A 25228-nucleotide genomic window follows, 5' to 3' on the forward strand; every position below is an offset into this window, starting at 1 on the left:
CCTATGTCAGAAATTCAATTTAAAACAAATTATATTATATATTATATAGGTATCTGTAGGAATGGAATTATATACATCAGGTACAACATTTGCTCTGTTGGTATAAGTATTAGCTATTATTATTATTATTAAATTTATAACTTTAAGTTATTTACTGAATTATGTTGAAATAAATAAATAATTATTACATTACATTTACGTTTACGAAATATACTCCATATTTATCCTGTGCTTAAAAATAATAATCAACATATTATTATTGTATTACGAGATTTACTTTGACCATCAAAATAATTAACGAGAAATATTATAGTAATACATATTGAATATAGTTATGATATCGGAGTAATAATAAATTTATACTTTTATATAATAATCTTAATATTATAATGTATAGTTATATTATGTGGCATGATATTTAATGAAATATAAATTAATTTAAATCGTATATGTTTAAAAAAATAGAAATCTACAAAAAAGTTATGTTAATTATAATTTTTTGTTCATATGTTATTGGTATTTTTGTTGTTATTAATTACAGTACCTACTATCCGTATTCATAGTGGTGATATATTAGTAATAATAATATTTTTTAAATGTTAACAACTATTCTAAAGCGTAATTAATATTTTTTTATAATTCTTTATAAAGATTTTCTATTGCGGTATTGCGTCAACTAAAAATATGTAAGTCTTCATCTTGTTTTCTAACAATGATTTGCTACAAAACAAATTATCGGTTTTTTATTCAATGGCAAAGGATTCAGGACTAATGCTATAACGAAATTTGGATAATGGTGTAGGACTTAGATTTTTATTTTTTTAATATTATTTTAATGACAATTTATCTCAGTAGACTAATTATTATTCAAGTATTACAAATTATAAATGTTGACTAATAATTTCAAATAGCGTTTGAGCTTAACCCGCATGTTGGATGAGTGGTGGCCATTCGGTTTATATTGATCAATCTCGCGTACCACGTCTGTCTGAAAATTTTCCATTTTTGTTTGTTTTACGATAATTATACAGATTCGTTTTATTATTTCTCTGGTGTTTTCGTTATAAAATTATTACGTAGAGAAAATATTATTATAATTTATTATAAGTGATAGGTACACGAAACAGTCTGTCTTTCTGTACAAGCAATTCGTTTTACTAATTTAATTTTTGTTTATTTTAATTTTCTGTAGTAGCCCGTCCTCATTGCCTGAATAAAATACTCACCACTGTTCATGGTATTGTATAGGTATGTATATTATGTATTAATTTGCTGTTAACTATTTCTTGTATTCGCTGTATAAAAAAGTTTTTTATAGGTATAGGGTACCTATATATTTTATAACAATATAACATGTGTTCAGCATAACATGGGTTCAGTATAACATATAACGACTGATATTTTTCTATCGTAAAATAAAATATAAATAATATATTATCATATTTTGTTTGGGTACATAAATTAAATACTATTTTTTTGAACAAAAAATTGTGCTAAAATTTTTTTTGTTATATTATTAATATTAAAATGATGTATGCTATTGTGTGCTCGATACTTGGTCATCGCATACAGTTCCGTTTGGTGTTGATCAGCTGAATGGCCTGTCGGACCTCGGTGGCTGCCGCTGATTGCTGATCGCAGTCCATAAACGGCAACCATCTCAACCACGAGTACGCGCAGTATCCGTCTGTGTTTTCGCGGCTTGTCGGCAGGTCCTTGACCGCATACTCGACGGCTGCCTTACGCGCGTCCTCCTGAACTTTTGGCGACTCCAGGGCTTTGGCTAGTAATTCCTTGTTGTTACCCGAACGGCCCTCCAGGCCGGCCACGTTGTACAGCAGATCTGCCGGAAATCCTTTAGCGTTGGCCTGCACTAGCGCGTCACCCAAGTTGCTGACGCCGATCACCACCTGTGGGTTGAATCAACAAACGGAAAATACATTCAATGGCATGTTTAGAAAAAAAATATTTTCAGTGACATGTGATGTGACGGTTTGAGAGTACCACCACTAGGTTGGATTGGGATATGTAGCAGCGATAAACAGGGATTTAGATGCAGACACTGATAACATTATGATAAAAGTTCTCGAGGAATTTAAACAAAATCGCTGATAAAATTATTGCAGTACATAGGTACGTCATGTTAGTCGCAACGTCCGGTAGACATAATAAATATTTGGCAGTTAGATTTAATGGTATCGATCGCAATAAACTACTTTTTACATTACATAATAAGACATATTATTATCAGTTATTACTTTCAAAATACACCAATAAGTCAGATTTTATACGAAGTTTAAGAAAAGATTTTTTAATAACCGAAACAAAGTTCTTGATGGATTATTATTTCGTATTCTTAATATTGTTCATTATACGTAATATTCATTTCGGGGTTTCCGCCTTTCCTGATGAGTTAAAACAGCGAAGAACTGTTCATGAAGTACTTCGGAGAGTTAAAATATTTTTCGCATACCCCTAACCCCCACGGGCAAATATTCAAGTGAATATTATAAGTTTATTTGAAGAGTTTAAGCGCCCACACGCGTAAACAACAGCGGTTGTAGACATTTAACTTATTATTAAAATAATAACAGTAATGTATTATATATTATGTATTAAACTCGAGCGATTGAATTTTAATGTTTCACAAACACTGTCATTTGTCGACGATATCGCGATACACTGTAATAATAATAATATTTGTGTTTTCTCAGCTGGAGTTTAGGAAACGTGTTTTTTTTTGTTTAAACGATAATTCGGCACTTTCATGTGCAGATATTCAAATACTTCAATTGTATGAGAACGCATAAATTACAAACAATTAATTTATTCACTACTAATATCGCATTAATTATTTGATAATTATTGTAATGTTGTTTTAATATTACAAATAAATTGTTAAATATCCCTAGTAATAAAGGTCTCTATTTGGAACGGGTTTCATGTGCAATGATTTATAATTTAAGGTAAATTTCAACATACCCACCCATTACAGTGACGTGGTGGGTTATACATTAAAAATCTACGATACAGCTGAGTTTCCAGATTTTTCGATTTTTCTGAATACTATTTTGTCTATGTATACGTTTTTTCAGGCGTCGTTCATATTTATAGTTGTTTTGGGACTATCTTCTACCATGTCTCAAGGAAAAAAAATATAGGCAAATTATTATAATTTTTTTTGGTGACTTGTCAGTTGACAGTGTGTGAGTGTAATCTTGAAATTGTATGTCCTGTATTAAATAATGGTTATTTTTTATCAACGCACTTCCGTATACGCAGGTGCAACTGTTAATGGATATTATGGTTTCTATTTTCAAATCACTTAAAAGATATAAATTATGATATCGCTTGACAAAACTGCAGGACCAAGGTTGGATGGATGTTGATTCATTATTAAATTTACTATGTTTTAATCAAAGCAATTTTCAATTTTCAAAAACTGATTACCTTATATTACAGTAATTAAGATAAAAAAATAAAAATAAATATTTCCGTCCATTGATACTTCTGCTGAAAATATTAGTGTTAAAAATCGTTTGGATTAAAACACATTAAACTTGTATAGTATGAATCAAAATCCATTTTTAAAATTAAAATCTGTCAGATCAGTCTTGCAGTTTTGTCAGGTGATTAATAACACTTTTTATATAGTGACTGTGGATGGGTATACGATAAAATCGATCACCCCTTATCGTGATAATTGTTGTAATATTAGTATGTTATCAATAAGAAATAAAGAATGAATTATTACATGATATTATATTATTGTGTCTTAAAAAATTGAATAATGATTAAGATCGAGAAATAAATATAAAATCGTCAAAGTTTGAATAAATACTAAGTAGCCGATAAGTACGTTCGAAGAAGATAATTTAATCACATAATTCATCTATCGCGGTCAGGTGATGTCGGTGTTGTGTGAAAATATGTATACATTAATACATATATAATAAGAAATGATAATTTAAAAAATAATAGCGAAATCGAGGAAAGGTGCTGCACGAGCATAAAAATAAGCGGAAATCCGTAATTTTATTAATTTGTTTACTCTCTTCTTGTCGTTTAAACCGGTTTCGTGGCATGAATGGCACGAGTGTTTTTTACGTAGTTATCGAATTTTTACATTATATTTTTTTTTTTTTAACGGGGCTGTTCATGCGACTTTCTACAAATATTTATAGGAATTGTCAACCAACACTTGTAAATACGGGCGCGTATTAACCGACTTGTTTCGTAAAATTCACGTTCACGAATCACGATTAACGAGATCTTCAATAAAAACAAAATAATAAATCTACTAATTATGCTTACCACTGTGCACTGAGAAAAGTACTTTACCACGTAATTCGTCTGATGGTTGTGAGTATATCTAAATAATGATTTTGACAATTCTTGGACTATATTAGGTATGAATATAACGTGTGTCACGTGATTATACTTTTTCAAGAATAATTTTTCTTTCTGTTGTCAGGATTGATAATATGAAAAATCGTTAAAAAATGTTATATTTCCGTACTGTCCGGAAATACAAAAACTCGTGAGGGGGCGGGTGGTGTAAATTTCAGATAACAGAGAAAAACGTTCTACGATAATGTGTATTACCCGTAATATATTGTAATTATATGTATGTCTGTATGTGCTACTTGAGTGCAACAGTAATTTTGAGGAATCAAAATTTTTGGAGAAGTAATCCCGATAATTTTTCCCCACAAAATTTGAAGCACCTCTTGCGGTCACAACCGTGTCGCGACGTTAAATTTTAGAAAAAAAATATGATATCGAATCGTGTCAGCTGGAACGGCAAACACACGTGCTAAACAAATATATCGTACAACGTCCGGAGATATCTCCAAAGAACGATACCATAATATTGGACAGTGATTAAATAGTATGATCGCATTTTCAGTCTACAGGCGCATTCGTAGAAATAGGTGTGTAGGTACTAGGTAGTAAGTTATCGGTGGCCATTAGACTGAGGAAACAGCACCTGTGCAAAAGTCCTTGAAGAATATTTACTCTAAAAATTATAATGTTTGAAATGTTCAAAATACGGTTCAATACTCGTTCGTATTTACCACATTTACTCGTTTTTAACCGTTTTGAACTGAACAAATATTTTGAATCGAAACCCATCATAAGCTAATATTATAATATTATTTGAACGATGCCGTAACCAAATGGTTCGGAACAGTCGTAACTTTTGCGAACGTTTGATGGTAACTCGTCCGTTTATAATGGCGGGAGGGAGTGGCAGGAAAGATTCTGTTGGGAATATGGTAGTTCCGTAAGTGTTTGATTTTGGGAAAATCGCCTCAGAAACGATTCGTATATCGCGCGTTCTCGCGGGCGTGTCTAATATGCTTTATACGCCCGCTTTCCCATAAAAAATATACGTATACATTCCTCGGGCCTATCGACATTATATTTTGTCATTCGGAAGTTCCGGCGGCGGCAGCGGTGTAAATATAACGTAAAATGCGCGACATCACACGAGTGTTATCGCCGCGGTGTGTATAATAATGGCTGTGGGTGAGTTGCGGCCCGACGTGTCGTTTCCGGTGTTGGAGTCCGGTGAATCGTGGCCCGATAATATTTTAGGTATAAGTTGGTTGCGACCCGACAATATTTTAGCTACAGGTGAGTTCCGGCCCTAGTTATTATCATTACCTATATTGGATATACGTACATGGCGATAAACGAATAACGGTAAATGAAATAACGTTCGATACCTACGTGTGGGAAGTTATATTTTTATGTAATATGATATCTCAGATTTTTAAGAGTAGACGTAGAGCAGTGACCTGTGCGACCTTTACTTGTGAACAAGTCCGTCTTCGCGTTGTTGCCGCAGACTAGGCTTCATTACTTTCGTCGTGCCATGTCCGTACGGTCGCGTTAAAAACATCATATTATTGATCGGTTTCTTGTGCTGTACGATCGTACTCGTGCTCAAGTCGTAGGAGCCTCGTGACTAAACATACATTTACGTGTTTTTATTACACTTCTAATTTGATTTTATTGCGAGTGTATATGTAATGTATTATATTCGTACGCAATTCGTACGTACCTCTCATAAACCCGGGTCGCAACTCGTACGTTATTTAGGGATTTGGCCGCAATTCACTTACACCGATATAATTATTATTTCCCGCCGCATTGCCCTACACCGCGGAGTGGCTTCAGGTACGCCTACGACCAAGTATAACCGTCATTACCGCAACCAACGAAACCGGTGCGCGGCGTGAACCCAAGATTTCGACGCGGCTCTACACGCGTAATACTTTAATCACCGTTCGGCCGGGTCCGACTCCCCCCGGCCCGGATGTACCGGACGAGTGTGTATTATTATTGTCCCGCCGACGCCACGATTTTTGGGGATTTTTTTTTCGAATCTACGCGTATCCATGGCGGAACGAGAGGAGCGGTGGGTAAAACGTGCTCGCGACGGGGGGGGGGGGGTGTGCAGGTATTTTTGTCCCTTATTCGTTCATTTTAGACCTTAAAAACCATTCCATTCCGTACCGTGGCGCGCAGGTATATTGTTATTGTCATCGTTTGTCTTCGCAACAGTGCGCGTAATAATATTATCTATATAACGTGCACGTTCACCGTGCAGTCACCCCCCCCGGCCGTGCGTATGTATGTTTTATGTAATACAATAATATAACGTACAGTCACGCGGGAGGAATGCTGCACGTGCGTGCATGTATATATTATTATGTAGGTCGGTTTATTTACCTCGAAAGCCTCTTTTACCCCAGGGGCATCGCACAAGGTTTCGGGGGTACTTTTGTCGTTGCTCACGCTGAACACGCGTCGATATATTATTTTACTTTAGACGAGTAGGCCGGGTTACGTTTTTATCCGTCTATAAACGTTCTGCAGACTAAACTAAATAACCGTGGGTAGCCTCACCTCGACGTCCGGCATTCGGCGAGAACGATAAATATTTCTCAGAAATTAAATATATATTTTTTACTGTAACGTGTGTAGTTGTATCTACTGTATACTCGTATTGTCTACAGGTCAACGTTTTCTCGGCAGGCAGAATACGTAAGTCCTCCCGCTGGGAAGCCGTTCGGGAAGACACAGCGCCTTTTCACGCCTGCTCTATGTATAGTTGTTTATTTTTTATACATTTACACATCGACGTCGGACCGAAACGAATTCGCATTCGCCTTGGTAGATATATTATTGTCAACGATTATATTTTCGAATACATATTGTAGGCACTTATTATAATAACAATATACCGTCTTTTACGCAGTTAGATTAATATTATGGATGAATTCGTTAATTTTAGATTCAGAATTATTTAGCTAGAAAACTATATATATTGGTTTTACGATTTCCCGCACTAGGTCTCAACTATATCTTGTTGTAGTTAATTTCAATTTATGGAAGTGGGTATTGTTTATGCCGTTTGAGGACATATTTAGCTCAGCTGAATTCAAGCGCCTCTAATTAAAAACTGAAACGGAACCGTGCACAAAGGAGGAATTGAACCCCGAGGTCTTTGTCTCTAACAGTAAATACATTATCCGAATCCAAATCACATTAATTTCAAATTTTCATTTATTAATTATCTGTATAGTTATTACGTATTTACGCACTATATTAATGTTTATACATATTTTTTAAGTACAAAATATTTCAACTATAATGTAATGTACCTTTACGTGGATTTTATAAATTAAATTATTTTTTTATTAATTGCATTATTACATAGCTTGGTAAAATAATTAATATTTCTTTTTAGGCACTTATTATTACATTATTTATATATTTTACTTTTATATTTCTATAACTATTACCTAACATTATTACAATATGTTGTTGTAGGTACCATAATAATAATAATAATAATAATAGTAATAATATTAATAGGAAGTATTTTTATACCATTTAGCTTTTTAATATTTGTATGTTTGTTATGTACACGAATATTATATTATACAAAGTGGTGGTTGTGTGAATTATTATCTTTTATTAATACACACGTAAAAAAAATAATATCAATAATCTGTTCTTTAGTCTTAAATATTTTTATTTTCATATTACATACTAATATAAATTTTAAATAACGTTGGGGAGTGGGAAGATTGAATTTATAATTTTAAGCATAATATTTACCAAATACCACCCCCACCATCAACATACATATTTTATGAATTATGTTCAGGCATGACATTTTTACAGTTCACCCGCACCTGCCATGTATTTTTTATTTTGATATATATTAAACATAATGTATAAAGGTTATAATATATTATGAGATGCGAGTATGCGACACTGTTGGTAGCGAATGTTTATTTTCAATTTTTATTCGCTGCTACGTAATTGTGTTTAAAGTGCCGACAATCAATCCGAGTAGCTCATATAACTCGTTATTATTGCTTTGTATAGAAATACCTTCAGTTGTTTTATGTATCATATACATATACAGACAGATGTATTAGGATCCGAATGGTATTATTACTTCGTAGTGCGTATATTTTTATGTCTCTTAAATGTATATGTGTGCCACTTCTATAAATATTATACATAATATATTTTTATTTATATTTGAAGCTATCCTCAGCAACTGAGGCTATTGGACGATTAAATTGATTTTTGATAAAATTAGGTTACCTAAATTATTAATGGTGTTAACTAAAAATTCTGTTATAATACTAATGCACTCGTGTGATAGGATATTATTGTTTTATATGTTTGCACTTGTACAGAATTCGATTTGAGTTTGAGGATGTTATTTAGTTCCGGGTTTAGACTATATATGACTATCCGCCTTGTATATTATTATAATATTTTAATATCGGGTACCTATGTATCGGAACGTTGTCTGTAGTAATCTAAATATATTTTGGAGTAATAGATATAATATGTTTACAGTGATGGTGTAGATGGCTATTTTGGAGGATTCGCAAAAATAAAATTCTCTAATTTAATACATTTTTGAAATGTTTACGATTATTCATTATCACGTTCAATATTTACAGGCGACGCTATAGTGATGAGCAATGAGTTTAAACTGTAAAGTAATGAAGCTGTACAGATGATAGTAGTTATAAGAAGTCAGCATCATGACAACGTCTCATCGCACCCAAAAGCCCACGTGAAATTATGTACCTTAGTTTACGAAGACTCTATAACATACATTACATACTATATAACAGTATGCAATCATAACATGTACCTGTGAATTATAATTAAAATAGGACGTAGGTATAATACTCGTTTCTATATATATATTATGTTAGCATATGAATATGTCGTGTATTATATGTGTGTATATGTTTAGTGTCGAGCGTTCTGATTATTAACATCTAGGATTTCAGTTTGCATTCGTCGCGTCACTGCAGCACAATAACATACAACGGCGTGACACAGGAGGAATTGAAGAGGCCACTTTAACTCTTTCATATATTCGTTCGTTTTTCCACTCGGGACGCTAACAAATACGAGTGCATGGACCTGATCGTGGAGCACATTTTTAGATTTTTCAAGTGTTTGGGGTAGTCGAGTGTGCGATATAATAATATGGTACGTACATGCCTACTTACTATACGTATCTACACCGCGGATATCAATATAGGCGGTTGTGTGCACAAACAACACGCAGAGTAATATCTCGGAAAACACATCGTACGTTTAATACTTCACCACTTCGGTGTGCTTTTACGTGTTTGTGTACAGGATGTATCACGATCATTTGACTTCGAATTTTAATGTAAATTTTTCATGGCTTTGTGGTCTTTGCACCGCACGAGCGTGTCTCTTTAAAATAATCAAAAGCACGTTTTATATTATCGCAGGATTTTTATACCGGATTATTTTACAACCAATAAGTCTACTTATATGTATCTCATATTTTTCCTATTTAAACGATTTAGACTACTCGTGAAAAAAATCCATTATTCTCGCGACGATTTGACGTAATTTTTCATAGGTTTGTGTTATATAATATTGATAATTAAGCACATTAAGTAGATATTTACATATAGGAAGTGATTACTATCACAACCCCGATTCCGAGTCCTGAAAAGAACCAAACTTCATTATTTTCTGTGTTATATTTAATATAATATGTATTTTCGTTAATCTGTTTTACATGTTCTAAAAATACTAAAGATTTTTGTGCAAAACACTTAAGTTTCAAATTGGGTATTTAATATTTATAATGGGCTGATGTAGTAAAAATGAAAAGAAATAATAAAAGCAATTTAAAAAATTGAAAAAAAAACGTGTAAAGTAATGTATTTACATGTTTTCAATCACATGTAATACAAACTTAATATAATAGGAGATTACTATAAAGTAATTAGATACCCATTTAAAATAAATTAATATCATGTATAATAGTATGTTGTGTATGTTATTGCCTATTGGATACCTATTATGATTTATGACTGTTCAATTTTTATTATGTATGCTATGCATGTTGCACAATGATATACAACATCAAAACGAGTCAAACCAATTGTAATTATTATTCAAAAATCATAATGGTATAAACATTATGTTTGATATAACGTTCTAATACTAATTAAAAGTTTAAAATACTAACTCAAAGACCAAGTTTAAAATGCTACGTTAAGAGTCCTGTTTAATCGCGAAACCCAAACTTAAAATAGGTACCTACCGTGAGTTTATTGGACTACATTCAAATTACTTAGTTTAGTATACTAACGGAGGTACTTAAGTACTTTAGAGTTTGAATTGTTATAAACGTTTAATATTTATGACACTATTTCAACACCTACATTATTATACTATATCCTTCTATTATACTTGAATGGATTATTTCAATAATTCAGATAATAAAAAAAATGTAATTAAGTAGTTAAATTGACAAACTTAATAAATTGTTAAGCTTAAGAAATTATAATTATATCCATTTTTATTTAAAAGATTCAAGTGAAATAAAAAATACTATGATTTCAAGCCATCCAATTTTTTTTTTTTTTTTTTTTAAATAAAGATTTAAAAAATTGATTTGTTTTATAATATTATATTTATAATGTCCAGTGGCGTATTTAGGATTTTATGAAGGGGGATATACGTTGGAAAACTTTATTTCCCCGAATGGTTGGGGAGGGGGGTGTTCACTTACCATCATCATTATTTCTCAAAAATGTTAAGAGTCGATATTGTCAGTTAATAAAGTGAATATACACTATATATATTTTATAGAGCTGTTTTCCTAAAACAAAAAAATAGTGATAAATCCTATAATATAATATAATATCCCTATAACATAAATTTATATTTGTATTTATTATAATTTAAATATACATAAACATAGAATTACTATGCACGGGTCACTAAATATTGAATAATATTTATTATTTACTACAATCTTACGATGTACAGAACTGTTAAAATGGCAATCGAACGTTATTATTAGAAGCGGGTTTATTGCCGGATAGATTGTTAACAATAATGACAATATTTTACGATACGAAACGTTTTATTTTTTCAATCATATTTAGCAGTGTATGGACTACGGGCGTCGAACATAATTATTTTTAAAATGGTTAATATATCAATATTGAATAGTATAATTTATACAATTTTATTATGTATTTCTATTGTGGAAATCATGTACTAATATTTCATATCAAAAAATAATATTCATCAGTAAAAAAAGACTAAGGAGGATCTATCTCCATATCTCTGTCATAAATACGCCACATACATGTAATATACGTAATAAATGATCATTCGGAAAACAATTATTTTTTTTTTTTGTGTACACAAAACATTTTATTTATGTAATTATAATATAAAATATGTATAACATGAGTATTTGTCATAAGCAGGGCTGTGAATTTATAGGAAAGTGCATTTTTTTTTGGTGATTGTAAAACATAGCTTTGTAAGTACATAATTTGAATTATGTAATTACGAATCCATCTATGAAACTTTTATTTTGCATATTTTTGCATTTTTTGACGTTTTTAATTTTTTAGGTCATTTTTTCGCATTTTTAGATCATATTTCGCATTTTTAGGTCATATTTTGCTTTTTTTAGTTCATTTTCTAGTATTTTTAACCAAATTCTGTCAATTAACTTGTTTGAAAACTTTTTTTTATTTTACACAGGCTGTATATATTATGTCAAATTTTTTAACTTTTTTATTAAATAAACACTTTTTTGTACTAATATTTAATATCCTGTATCCAATATTAATATAAATACAACAACTAAGTCAGAACTCGGTATAAGTGGTGACATCGTAAAAACTCTTGTTGAAAATGTACCAAGAAACAAAAATTATAAAGTTATATTTGATAATTGGTTTTGTTCCTATAAATTAGTTCGTGAACTAAAAGACAGTGGTATACACACGTTAAGTACAATTAGATCGAATCGTGTATCTGGTTGTAATTTACAAAATGATAAAATAATGAAAAATAATGGTAGCGGCTCCCATGAATACCTTACCGACGCGAATTCAAATATTATATTTCTAAAATGGTTTGATAATAAACCTGTACATTTAATTTTGTCGTACGTGGGCGTTGAACCAATGGATGTGGTAAAAAGATGGTCAGTAAAGGACAAGAAACATATTCAAGTCGTCCGTCCAGCCATTGTGAAAGAATATAACGAGCACATGGGAGGCGTAGACTTAATGGATATGTTAGTTGAATTATATAGAATTGATATAAAAGCTAAACGATATTATCTAAGAATAATATTTCATTTAATAGATATAGCTGTTGTAAATAGTTGGTTATTATATAGGAGACACTGCTCTTAAAAAAATACGAAATACATTCCGCTTTTAGACTTTAGGTCGCAAATTGCACTAGCACTTATTCAGTCAGGTAAAACACCTACTAGGAAACGAGGAAGACCCAGCGAAGGAAATAAATTGCCCACCACCAAGACACCTCGATTTCAAAGGCCTGTAAATGATGTACGTTATGATCAAATAGGTCATATGCCTGTTCCTATTGATGAAAAGCAAAGATGCAAACATTGCATCACTTCTAAAATTAGATTTAAATGTAATAAATGCAATTTACCACTGTGCATAAATAAAAATAAAAATTGTTTTATAGATTTCCATACTAAATAATGTATTACAGTTGTTATTTGATTTAAAGTTTAATTATTTATTTTTTATTTGTTTTGTTTTATTTCCTGTTAACAAAAAGAATTTGTTAAATTTTTTTGAGGTTAAATTTATTTTATATTATGTAACAAGAAAAGTATTTTTCATTTTGTTTTATTTTATTTTATGTTTGAAAGTAGTATTAAAAGTTACAACAGTTAAATAAAAAGATTCATGATTATACCTATTTAGTGATGTTATACTTTAATTCAATTTACATTCGCGATGTAAAAATATTTGTTTTATAAGTGTCTGTGGTTTGTTATCTGCATAATGATCAACAAAAAACGATATGAAATGAACTAGTGTGAAATCAGTAAAATTAACTAATGTGGGAAAATGACCTAAAAATCTCAAAAAATGACTTAAAAGGTAATAAACACCAAAAAATGCAAAAAAATGCAAAATAAAAATTAGTTATTTAGATTCACATGCTTATGAAACAGATTTGTGGCCAGGAGAGCATCGTGTAAAAAGTTTCAAAAAAAAAAAAATGCAAAATGCATCAACTTCCGAGCCTTATTTATAGCCTATAATTGGTATTTCAAGTACAAATATTGATTTTATTTTTCTTGTATGATTACAAACTATGCGCATTGGCTTTATTACTTATTTACAAAAAATTGTAAATAAATATATTTTTTTTTCTCTGCGTGCCATAAAATTATGAAATACAAATTATTAAACACGGGGCCCCCTTGATCACGGGGCCTTGGGCATTTGCACGGAATGCCCCCCCCCCCCTAGCGCCGTCACTGGTCGACATAACTACGAAGGACTACAAAAGCGACCCGTGCGATGACATGCACTTGGATGGCGGCGGCGGACAATGACGGAGATTGGAGCGAGTGCTAATGCACTTGTAATAAAGTGTAACGGTTGCAATGTGAGGCTGCCGGTCGCTGATGCTCGGCCGACGGGATTCCGGGGCAAAAACTCAGTGAACCACCGCACTGGTTCGAGTCCTATGTAGGTACGTCGTTTTCGCCTGGATGCCCCGCCGGTCGAGTTTGAACTGCCGACCGCCAATGCACCCAAAAACGCTGCGACTTGTTGCAAGATGTGCTTACAACCGGACGCGGCGTCAACTGTGCTACACGGTGTCACGGACATCCGTTCCTCCATCAACACGTTCGGCTGAAAGACGCGATCGCGAAAACGTGATATAAAAAAACATACTGTTTTTACGATTGTGCGCTTTCGGCTCCTTCCCCTTTCTTATAATGCTTTTAATCCTCATCTTGGTCGCGCGGCGACGCACAACCACAACACATGGCCCTAAAGACCCTCCGGAAACCTTTCCGGAGTGCCGACAGGAACCGGCGTCTTTTTTGTTGTGGTTGTGTAGACGGTACCGTTGCATCTGTACCCACGAAAATAACGGACATCTCTAGCTTATTTTTCTCGATCGTGGGTTCGAGTGTCATCGTTGTTTCGATACCTGAAAAGTCACCGCAGGCGTTCTTAATTTCCACCATCAAAGTTTTGACCAGCGCACAGGAATCGGCAGCAGGTGCTTCAATGTCCGATATTAGAAGTTGTTCGACTGGCGTACTGAAATCGATTTGTTCACAGCAGCCTATGACCTCCGTTATCGACGACTGAGTGGAAGATGCTGGCGCCAACACCTGCTCCTCTGGACAAATGATCGGTGCTGTCGACCCTAAATCAGCCACAGGGGCTTCAATGTCCGACATTGGAAGTTGTTCGACTGGCGTACCGAAATCGATTTGTTCACAGCAGCCGATGACCTCCGTTGTCGACGACTGTGTGGATGCTAGCGTCAACATTTGCTTTTCTGCAAGGCTATCCGATTCGGGGCACGTTTCTTTTAAGGATACACAATCCATCAAGCTTTGCTCGGTTGACGTGATTTCCATTACGGTTTGAAAAAGATGAAAAAAAACTTATAATAAATAACTCTATCTAACGTCTGTTTATTGCAGAGTATGAAAATCAACTGATGAATAATTAATAAATGTTTTCATGATATATTATATACTTATATAAGGATATCGCCTTGGAAATAATTAAATATGACCTAACAAAGTACCTACTATAAGCAGCCAATAACGGTAATATAAACAATAATATAACAACGAAACAAAATACTATGTTTTTTAAATTTAATCATTATTCATAAATTTCATACTTGAAATTTTCACGAAATGTTTATTTTATCATTTTTAATTCATGGTATAATTTTTAAAATATTTTGACATTTTTGAGTTATTTATAAACTTAAGACATGAGATAAATACCAATAAAAAAATAATCAACGGGTTGAAAAATTCATTGAAATTTAATCCAAGATCTTACATAAGTTTTTCTTATATCTGTATAAAAATATTAAAAACATTTAGACACAATTCAAAATTGCAAAAACTTTTGAACTATTGTGTAGTTAAACTATAAAAAATGTATAAAATACCTAATTAAATAAAAATCGATTGGAGGAGGGGAGAACAACACCCAAAATTCTCCCTTAGGATACACCAAATCTATCCATAATATTATACTTTACTCTCCCTCTTTATTTTTCGAAATGTGTTGCCTACTACGACGTGGCATTTTGTTATATCTAATGTTATACTATTAATGTCTCAGTGGCGTATTTTCAATAATTTCTGGGTTGGGGGGGGGGGGTTTAAATTAAAAAAAATCATGTGATAAAGCTTACTACGAAACAAGAAATAGAGAGATAAAATTAATATATACAAACATTATTATTTAATAATTGAAAAAATGTCACAATTTTAGTAAAATTAATTTTTAGCTTAATTGAGTACATCTATTAGAGTATCAGTATAATAATTTTTCAAATAAAACAATTGATTATAACGCCATCTTTTAGTTTACATTTTTCTTTATTTCAAAGTTTAAATTTAAAAAGCTATTTATATATATATAATTTAATAGCTCTACTATTATAGTTTTTGTGATTTTGGACAATATTTTATAATTTGTTTATCGAAAACTCCGTATACACATACTGGTTAGATATTTTCTTATAATTTATAAATAATACTTCAATTAAAAACTTTTACAATGCGTTGGTGCATAGATACATTTTTTTTTGTTCTGGGGGGGGGGGGGTGGGTGAACCTGGGAACTTCCCCCCGTAAATACGTCACTGATAATGTCTAGAAATTAGAGAGTCGTTGTACATTATCTCACTAATATTTTTACTTGGTATATTATGATTAACGTTTTAAAATGTGAACACGTTATGTGAAACTGTAATAATATTTTTTAGCTTGAAAATATTTAAAAAACTTAAATTATGGTGAAAATGTTTGGCTTATATAAATGCATGTTATAATAATTTGTTCCTCTGATTTAAATATACATTCTTTATAGTTACATAAACATTTGACTATGAAAATATAATATATGTTTTAAATAGTTTAAATAAACTCGAAAAGCTTTAAATTAACAGAATTTAAAAAACTACATATTTTCATGCATATTATACTACATATTATAATATAATTATAGTATAATACTATTACGTCGAGTGCAGGTTTATTACTTATTAATTTGATTTAAATTTCTGTTACTCTAGAATAATATCTAATATAGGAATGTAATTATCATTATATTATTGCAATTATACTAACAAACATGTATTGTATATAATAAATAATATATTATAGTTTATAATGGTTGTTGAATTGATGTTATTCTTCTACTTGAAAGCTATAGCCTATGGGTATAAATGATGGGATACGTATTGCGTAAACTATTCAGTCCGGCACTCAAGGGATGGATAATTTCGTTTCGAGTATAAAATCAAGTGTGAGCAATCACGATTTACGCATTGGTGAATCGGTACATCTATAAAATAATGCTATTCCCTTTCAATAGAGAAAACCACTACGTACCTAACTACTGAGTTAAAATACTTGGAAATGGTAAGGGCTCTAATGAAATATATACGATGTTACTTAATACTCATAAACACAAACTTAATCATTGTTACTATTTTGTTTTTAGTAAGTTTTTAAATGTTTTCATTGATGTTATTATTTATCAACGTATTAAGATTATAATATGATATATTTGCTGTAGTTTTTAGGTTAATAGTAAAATTTAGAGTAGTATTTATTATTTATACTATCACTAGTAAATTTATACATAACACCAAGTATTTTAAACGATTGTTAAACAGAAAGAGAGGGAAACCGAAGTTGATTTATTAAATTGCGCTATATGCGTACATTATATTAGAAAAAATTCCATTATTTTCAAAAGACAAACATGCATTAAAAGCCATGTACAAAGGATTTAACCTCCTTCCTCTGAATCTGTTGCCACGGAAACACTTTATACGATGTACGACGGATATGTACAAAAATTAAAGGACTTGTACTGAAATAAATCTTTTGCTCAAGTTACAAGCTTCGGTGAGATTTATTGCTTTCCAAATATGAACAAAACAAGTATAATATTGGCTATATATAGAACATTTTCAAATCCAGGTCTTGGCTAAGAAAATACTAAAATAAACATGTCAGTGTCAAGTAATTTTAAACGTATTTCTAAAGTTATATTGTTATATACTACTAAATTGTTTTGAATAATTATTATTATAATTTATTGTGTAATCAGTAAATATGAGTTCTTTTCAATGAGATGATTTATTAAGTCATCATTTTTGGGTCAAACATGCCATATTATGCCAAATAACTAATCATTTGTTAAAAAATTGTTTCACGTGTAAAGTTTAAGTACCGATCACCACTAGCATATTAAGTCTGTATGACTTTTTTATTAAATATTCATATCTGTTATTGTTATGCAACATACAAATAAATAAAAAAGAGTATAATTAAGTAGAAAAGTATAAATTATAATGATCAACATTTAATAAAAATGTAAAACAAAATAAAATGAAATGTTCACTATAAAAAAAATATGTTGGACATTTTCTTTTCATACATCTACACTTTATTACATTTCATTCCTAGTATAAGACTTTATATCATAAATCAGAATCGTATTTGTTCGATTTGTATATAAAATGTAAATACATGAAAATAAATATTATATTAGAATATAATTGCATGCATGGTATTAAATTATGTAAGTTTGTTTAGCAAATATTCGTTGTGTGCGTGTGTGTGTGTGTGTGGGGGGGGGAATTTATGCTTATGTATTTAGGTTATCGGGACGAGAGATTAAATTTGTTTGATCAACAATATTGATTTCCGTAATAATTTTGTGTTGAGTTTAGGACTTCTAAAATATCCACCATGTACGGGTATTATATAGGCGTTTAACAGTAATAAATTATAATCAACATCACGGGCTACATTGGTTTTAAAAAAAATCAAAAATATCTATTGATTATCTCCTAACAGTAATGATTTTATTTCCGTAAAACTCATTAGTCATTACATAAGATTTAAGTACCTAGGTGTGAACACTCAACAACAAGTACAACGATTATAATAATAATAATAATAATAATAATTGTTATAGAAAATATGAAACAATATGTTTAGGTACTTATTATCGTTGTTAGTATTAACAGCATAGTCACAATCAATTTAGGGGGGAAGGTGTTTGGGAGTGACTTAAAACTAACACCTTCCTGTACACATAATTTAAATTGCGCTTATGATTGATATTATTGTACACACGAGGAGTCTGTTCATAATATGTCTGTGCACATACATATTATTATACATTATTTACAGGTAATATTTTAGATATTGTATATTTGTCAGTTGATATTTATTTATCACATGTCAACGTTCCTGTTTCATTAACTGTCAGAATTAATAACTCATGAAAAATAGAACGTGTTCGGTGACCTATGTAAAATATTATTATTATGCAATACATACTTTTTCCTGCGACGGATGAATCTTTAATTATACATTTATACATAAGCCCAGTAGAAAATATTATTATATTATTATGATGGATGTATATAGGTACGCGAAAATATAACAATATATTTTACACTGTCGTCCGAATTTATCGAGCCTGTGTGGAGTAAAACAATTTTCGGTGATTAAAAAAAAAAGAAATTATTATTAATGATTTCAAAACGACCGGCGGTGACTGTGCTGTCAAAATCTGTTCGAAACATGCCTCCCTCGATTTGTACATCCGTTTTAATGTGGTTTTATTTCAGCCAACATCGTTGCCGCGCTGTTATGTATCGTTAATTACGAATTATAATATATTACTGCAATTACTCAACGACAACTAAACGGATAGGTTTATTATATTGGTTGTTGCTGACGTTGCTGTACATTTTTATTTTGGCGTATAACATTAAACGCGTAACACGAATAACGATTAAAATCAAATCATTCGAATATTATTCAATCGCTTATTTTAATATTATTTCGTACTATTTGTCAATACAAGGACTAAAAAATGCAGTCATTGAGTTGTGAAGAGGGGAGGGAGGATTTGTGCCGGCACCAGTTTTAATTTCCATAGTTCCGCGGCTTGTGGCTACCACACAGATTTTTAAAAACATGTTCACCGTTTGCTTTGACAAATATTTTGTTATATCGTATACAAAATATGCATTATACGTAAAAATCGTTACGGACTTCTTTTTCCAGCAGGGTAAATCATTTTCTCGTTAAAAAAACATTAAGTTATTATTATTACGTGTACCTACAGTGATCATTCGAAACCGATCAATGTACTCGGTCGTCTTTTTTCCCCCGTGTGTTCTAACCGACGACAGATAGTATAATAATTCACCGTGGAATTATTAATCTATGTATTATTATTATCCTTATTCACAGTACGCACAACGTTTTGACGAAATTAATTGAATCGGTCATGTACCTGGTCTTTATTTTCTAAAAAGAGACGAATAGTTCTGAATGTATGACGATGACAACGCGGTTATAATATTACCACGCACAGTCGAATTTTATGCGAACACGAGTACGCGGGTTTTGGTACGTATAAAACGTTGTGCAGTATAAAAACTATGAAAATTTGTTTCCTTTTAGAAAATATATTTACCCAAGTAAATTAAATGTATATAATATTGCGAAAAGAAATTAGATTACTCGGTTGACTTTATAATTTGGTTTACAGGGTGTTTCGTGAGGGTTGTAAACAAGTGGAATAGTAGATATGTCCTCTTCCAGTTCCCGGCCCTTTTTTGAAACGGCGTATCCACTGGGTCACTCTGTATACATGTATACAATATTCAAACACTTTACACAGTCTCTCTTGTCTGGTATATAAATTATTATTAATAATAAAATGTATTTTCTAAACTATAAGTTATGTAGGCAGTGATGTGACAGACACTAAGTCTTTTGGCTAAATTGTCTCACGGGAACCATCACAGTGCATGCTCGTTATATACTTATTATTTATATATATATTAAATATGAATATTTATACATAGAAAGAGGGAATGTTAACGGTTTTCAGTTTTTGTTTATGAACTAAATTTCTAAGCAGAAAAGAAACACTACGTGAATAACCATCGGAAAAAAATGGCAAAAAAATACAGTACAAGGCATAATTACGAGTATACACGCATAGGTAAAATAATATAGGTATTGTTGTAATATTATACTTTATTATACATTGTAATGAATAATGATAGATAATAAACCTACTGTCGTAAACCACAAAAACGTAATTTTGCACGAGATACTTAAATCATGATATTTTTCTCAAACCAATGTATTTTAATCAGTTAATCTAATGAATAAATATTATTGTATTCTGTAATAATTAATTAATTAATAATCTTAAATAATCGAATTGTTTATAAAAATTATCAGAATTATTTTATTAATAATCTTTCCAGAGTGTACACCATTAATTGATTACATAATAATACGGCTACATCTGAGTTGGGTCCTGAATTTAAAATTGCTACACTAATTGAGTCCCGGATTTTTATAGGTACTACTCTAGTTCGATCCTGAATTATTTTAGGTATTACATTAGTTCCTGAATATTTTTTGGTAAGTAGTAAGTACTACACTATGCTAACATTTTCATTCCCCTTTTAACAGACTTAGAACTGTCTATGATCTATTTAGACCACCGGTATGGTTAAAAATGTTTTTTACAGTTTTTTTATTTTTTAAATATTAAAAATGTTAAAATAAATATATAATATAAATAAAAATAAAATAATATTTTTTGAAAAATCACTTGTTTGTTAATTGTTATTAAAAATTTATATGACATTAATTTTACAAAATCGAATCGATTTATTATTCCGGAAATTTTTTTAATCATATTATCAGCTATACAATTTTCTTTTAGTAAAATGCAGTTTCTTTTTTTCATTACATCTTCATTTCTTTTTTTAACATAAGTATCAATTTGTATGTTTTTTAAAATTTCTAGGAACTGATAAATATTTGGGTGTGCTGTGTAAAACATAGAAATAAGATGAGAATGGAATGATTCGCAGGAATTTGTGATTTGTATTGTCGATGCATTAAATTCTGACCAAATTGTTAGTGGAAATTTCGATTCTTCATTAATATAATTATTAAAAACATAATCAGTGAATTCTCAAATTCTACTGTCGTTCGATTGGATATTCATTATATCCTTGATAAAATAATTTTCCACCTCTTCTGAGTTTTGGGTGTAGAAATGGTAAGCCAAAAAAATATTTAAGATATTTATTTAATTCAGAATCACTTTTATACTCATTTGTTAATCCCAAATTTTGAATTTTCCGCTACCAGCTCTGTTCTAAATGGAATCTATACTCCCTTTAATATTTATTTTTGGCCAAACTGATAAAATAGAATTATGAATAGCTTATTCAAAGTCTTCATAAATTGTTTGAGGTAAAAATTTCAATTTAAGTTGTTTTCATTCATTACATGACATCTGAAAAGTTTGAGTATAAATGTCTTTTTGTTTATTTGAGAGCAGACAAAAAATAAGTGAAATGTAGTGATTATTATGTATTATAAACATTTGCATAAATATTTTTGGGAAACTTTTGAATTTGCTATCTACGTAAAATGTGTTATTGTTACATAAAACATTTAAATTTTCAACAGTACAAAAAATAACTATATTAGGTATATTGATTATCATTAATTAATAAAAAATGTTCTTGTTTGTTAGTTTTTATATTTAAATTTTAAATTATTCAATACTTTGTGAACCTCGTCATAACTTTGTGGAATGTTTGGTTGAATATTTTTTCTTGCGTAATGAATATTTTTTTTAATAAGTGTACAATCGTAACGTGTTAATGCATTTTTAATTCAAAATGTAATAATTTAGATAGTTTTTCACACATATCATCTTAAGCTTTTCTTTTTAAATTGTTATTTAAAATATGCCTATTTAATATTTTTTCAGAATCACAACTATGATTGTGTGTCAAATTTTGATCAGTACAATTTATTGATGTTATATTTAAAAAATGACCTACATGATCTGTGAATACATCTCTATCGTTCATATCATTTTTCAGAAATTTATGAAATGAAAATTTATATTCTTCTATAATATATATTTTTTACCTTTTTCACTGAATATAATATTAGACGTTAGTCTTCTATAGTGCTAGTCGTTAGAACACAGAACACTTACTACTAATACTACTAACTATATAGGTGTGCAGTGTGTACCGAGCAGGCTATAAAATCGTCGCTAGATAACTCGTCTACAAACAGAAAACCGGAATTTATTGCTGTTCCAGATAGTTTATTGACTATTGTAAGATATGTCAAAATAAATTATTGAATCTAATCAAATTATCAGATATTACCAATAACACTAATATTATTACACAAATGCTTGAAAAATCCATGAGAAAACCACTTGCGTCTTTTTTATTACAAATATCCCAATAGTTATATTATATATGTACTTTTAATTTAATAAAATTTTATTAATATTATTGTATAATATTTTCATTTTTCACTAACTTTCCAATACTATTACATATATTATACCATTCTTCATAATATCTTTAATATTTTTTCACTTACACCTACCTATATGGCTATACTTATATTAAGTACTATACTTATATTACTTATAATGTGTATTTTCATACTTGGTTTTAAAAAATTTTAATATTTAAAGAAAAAGCCGGTAAAAAACATTTTTAACCATACCGATGGTCTAAATAGATCATAGACGGTCCTAAGTCTGTTAAAATGGGAATGAAAATGTTAGTATAATGTAGTACTTATCAAAAAATATTCAGGAACTAGTGTAATACCTAAAATAATTCAGGACCGAATTGTGTCGTACCTACCTATGAAAATCCGAGACCCAACTAGTACGCTACCTCGGTTTTCGCCCAAAATCGACCTTTTGGTTTTTGCCCAAATGACCTTTTTTACCCAAACATAAAAAAGAGTGATTTGGTTTTCGCCCAAAGAAATATAATTCATAGGAAACGAAAAACATTTTGGTTACCACTGTCTATTAATATAAAAAAAAACAATAAAATGCATTCAGTAAACGATAAACGATTGAAACATATTATTATTAAAAACATAGAAAAAAAAATTATAAAATTATAACCATCATTAAAATAATATACTAATATCAGTTATATTAGGTATGGTTATTTTTGTAATATTATAATTTTCAATCACTCTGTTTTGTGTAGAAAACACGCTGTATCCATCAAATAACGCTAAACGTTTCGTAACGTTTAAACGCAACGGTATTATTATTTTTGATTTAAGGTATGAATTATTACGATAAAGTTTTATTGGTTTACCCAATTAGTACTACTGTTAGTTTAGCGATCATCTTATCATTACTCGCCGATAAAAATAAGTTATAATCGATAATTGCGCTGAATGTACGGATACAATATTTGAAATAAAATCACATACCGCAGTTACGAGTCGTTCGTTCGTTCCGATATAGCATTTTACTTAAATTTGAAAATGGACGTTGTGTTTTTAGAAAGTAAAAGAGGGAAAAAAATGATTGCTTTCAAGAACTATAAGTATAATTTTGGTTCGGAAAATATTACAACTGGCTTAATTCGTTGGCGCTGTATTAAACGTATTTGTACAACGAAGATATACACTACTGCAGCAGGAATAGTAACGAGCGCACTAGATTCCATTGAACACGACCACGATCCATCAAACGTAAACGAAATTAATAGGCAAATTGTGAGTACAGCGTGTAAACGTAAAGCAGTAGATGATGCCCATACTTATCCAAAAAAAAATAATACTAAAAGAATTAACACAAAATAGTTCTTTTATAGAGAATTTCACCAATGACGATATAAATAAAATTAGAAATGTTATATATGATAGTCGTAGAAAAGTTCTTCCAGTAATTCCTAAAAATATTATTGAAGCTCAATTAGCTTTAGAAAATATGAATGTAATAACTTGTAAAGGTGAACAATTTTTAATTCTCAATGATCAAATAAAAAATGTTGTTATTTTTTCATGCGAAACAAATTTAAAAATGTTATGTGAAGTCGATTCAATTTACGTTGACGGAACATTTAAATGCTGTGCTAGATTTTGGACTCAAATGTTTACTATACATGGTTCTAAAAATGGAAATTATATACCATTGGTTATTTGTTTGTTGCCCGATAAAATAACTGAAACTTATGCATATGTGTTTAATCAAATTATCAATAAATGTAATCGAATCGGACAAACTTTTTTACCCAAACAAGTAGTAATTGATTTTGAAATGTCAATACATATTGCCGTCACAAAAGTTTGGCCTTCAAGCCATATAATTGGTTGTAGATTTCACCTAACGCAGTCATGGTGGCGAAGCATACAAAAATTTGGTTTAGTCAGTGATTACAATGATAGTTCATCAGTTATTGGTACATGGTTACATAGTACATTTGGTTTAATATTTTTAGAGCCTGAAGAAGTATCTGACTGTTTTGTCGAGGATTTAATGGCAGATTGTCCAATTGATGATAAGTTAACACAATACTGCGATTATTTAACTGAACATTATATTTCAGAAGACAGTACTTTTCCTCCTAAGCTTTGGGCTTGTAATTCTTCAAGTCTTAGGCTAACTACAAATACATGCGAATCATTTCACTCGCACTTTAATAAAAATTTCAATACAAAATTACCGTCTATTATACCATGGTTAAATAT

General features: G+C 30.5%; 1 protein-coding gene across 1 annotated transcript in view; it reads right to left on the bottom strand.

Moving 5' to 3' along the window:
• Positions 1-1456: 1456 nt before the first annotated feature.
• The window catches only part of LOC112600065, a 38896-nt gene continuing 15124 nt past the window's right edge, over positions 1457-25228 (bottom strand). The window contains exon 2 of the mRNA XM_025347215.1: positions 1457-1910. Coding sequence (XP_025203000.1) covers positions 1560-1910 — 351 coding nt within the window. The 3' untranslated portion in view covers positions 1457-1559. The remainder of the gene's footprint in view (positions 1911-25228) is intronic.

Source organism: Melanaphis sacchari, unplaced genomic scaffold (genome assembly GCF_002803265.2).
Source record: "Melanaphis sacchari strain LSU unplaced genomic scaffold, SCAv2.0 Contig0_pilon_pilon, whole genome shotgun sequence".
Classification (NCBI taxonomy): domain Eukaryota; kingdom Metazoa; phylum Arthropoda; class Insecta; order Hemiptera; family Aphididae; genus Melanaphis; species Melanaphis sacchari.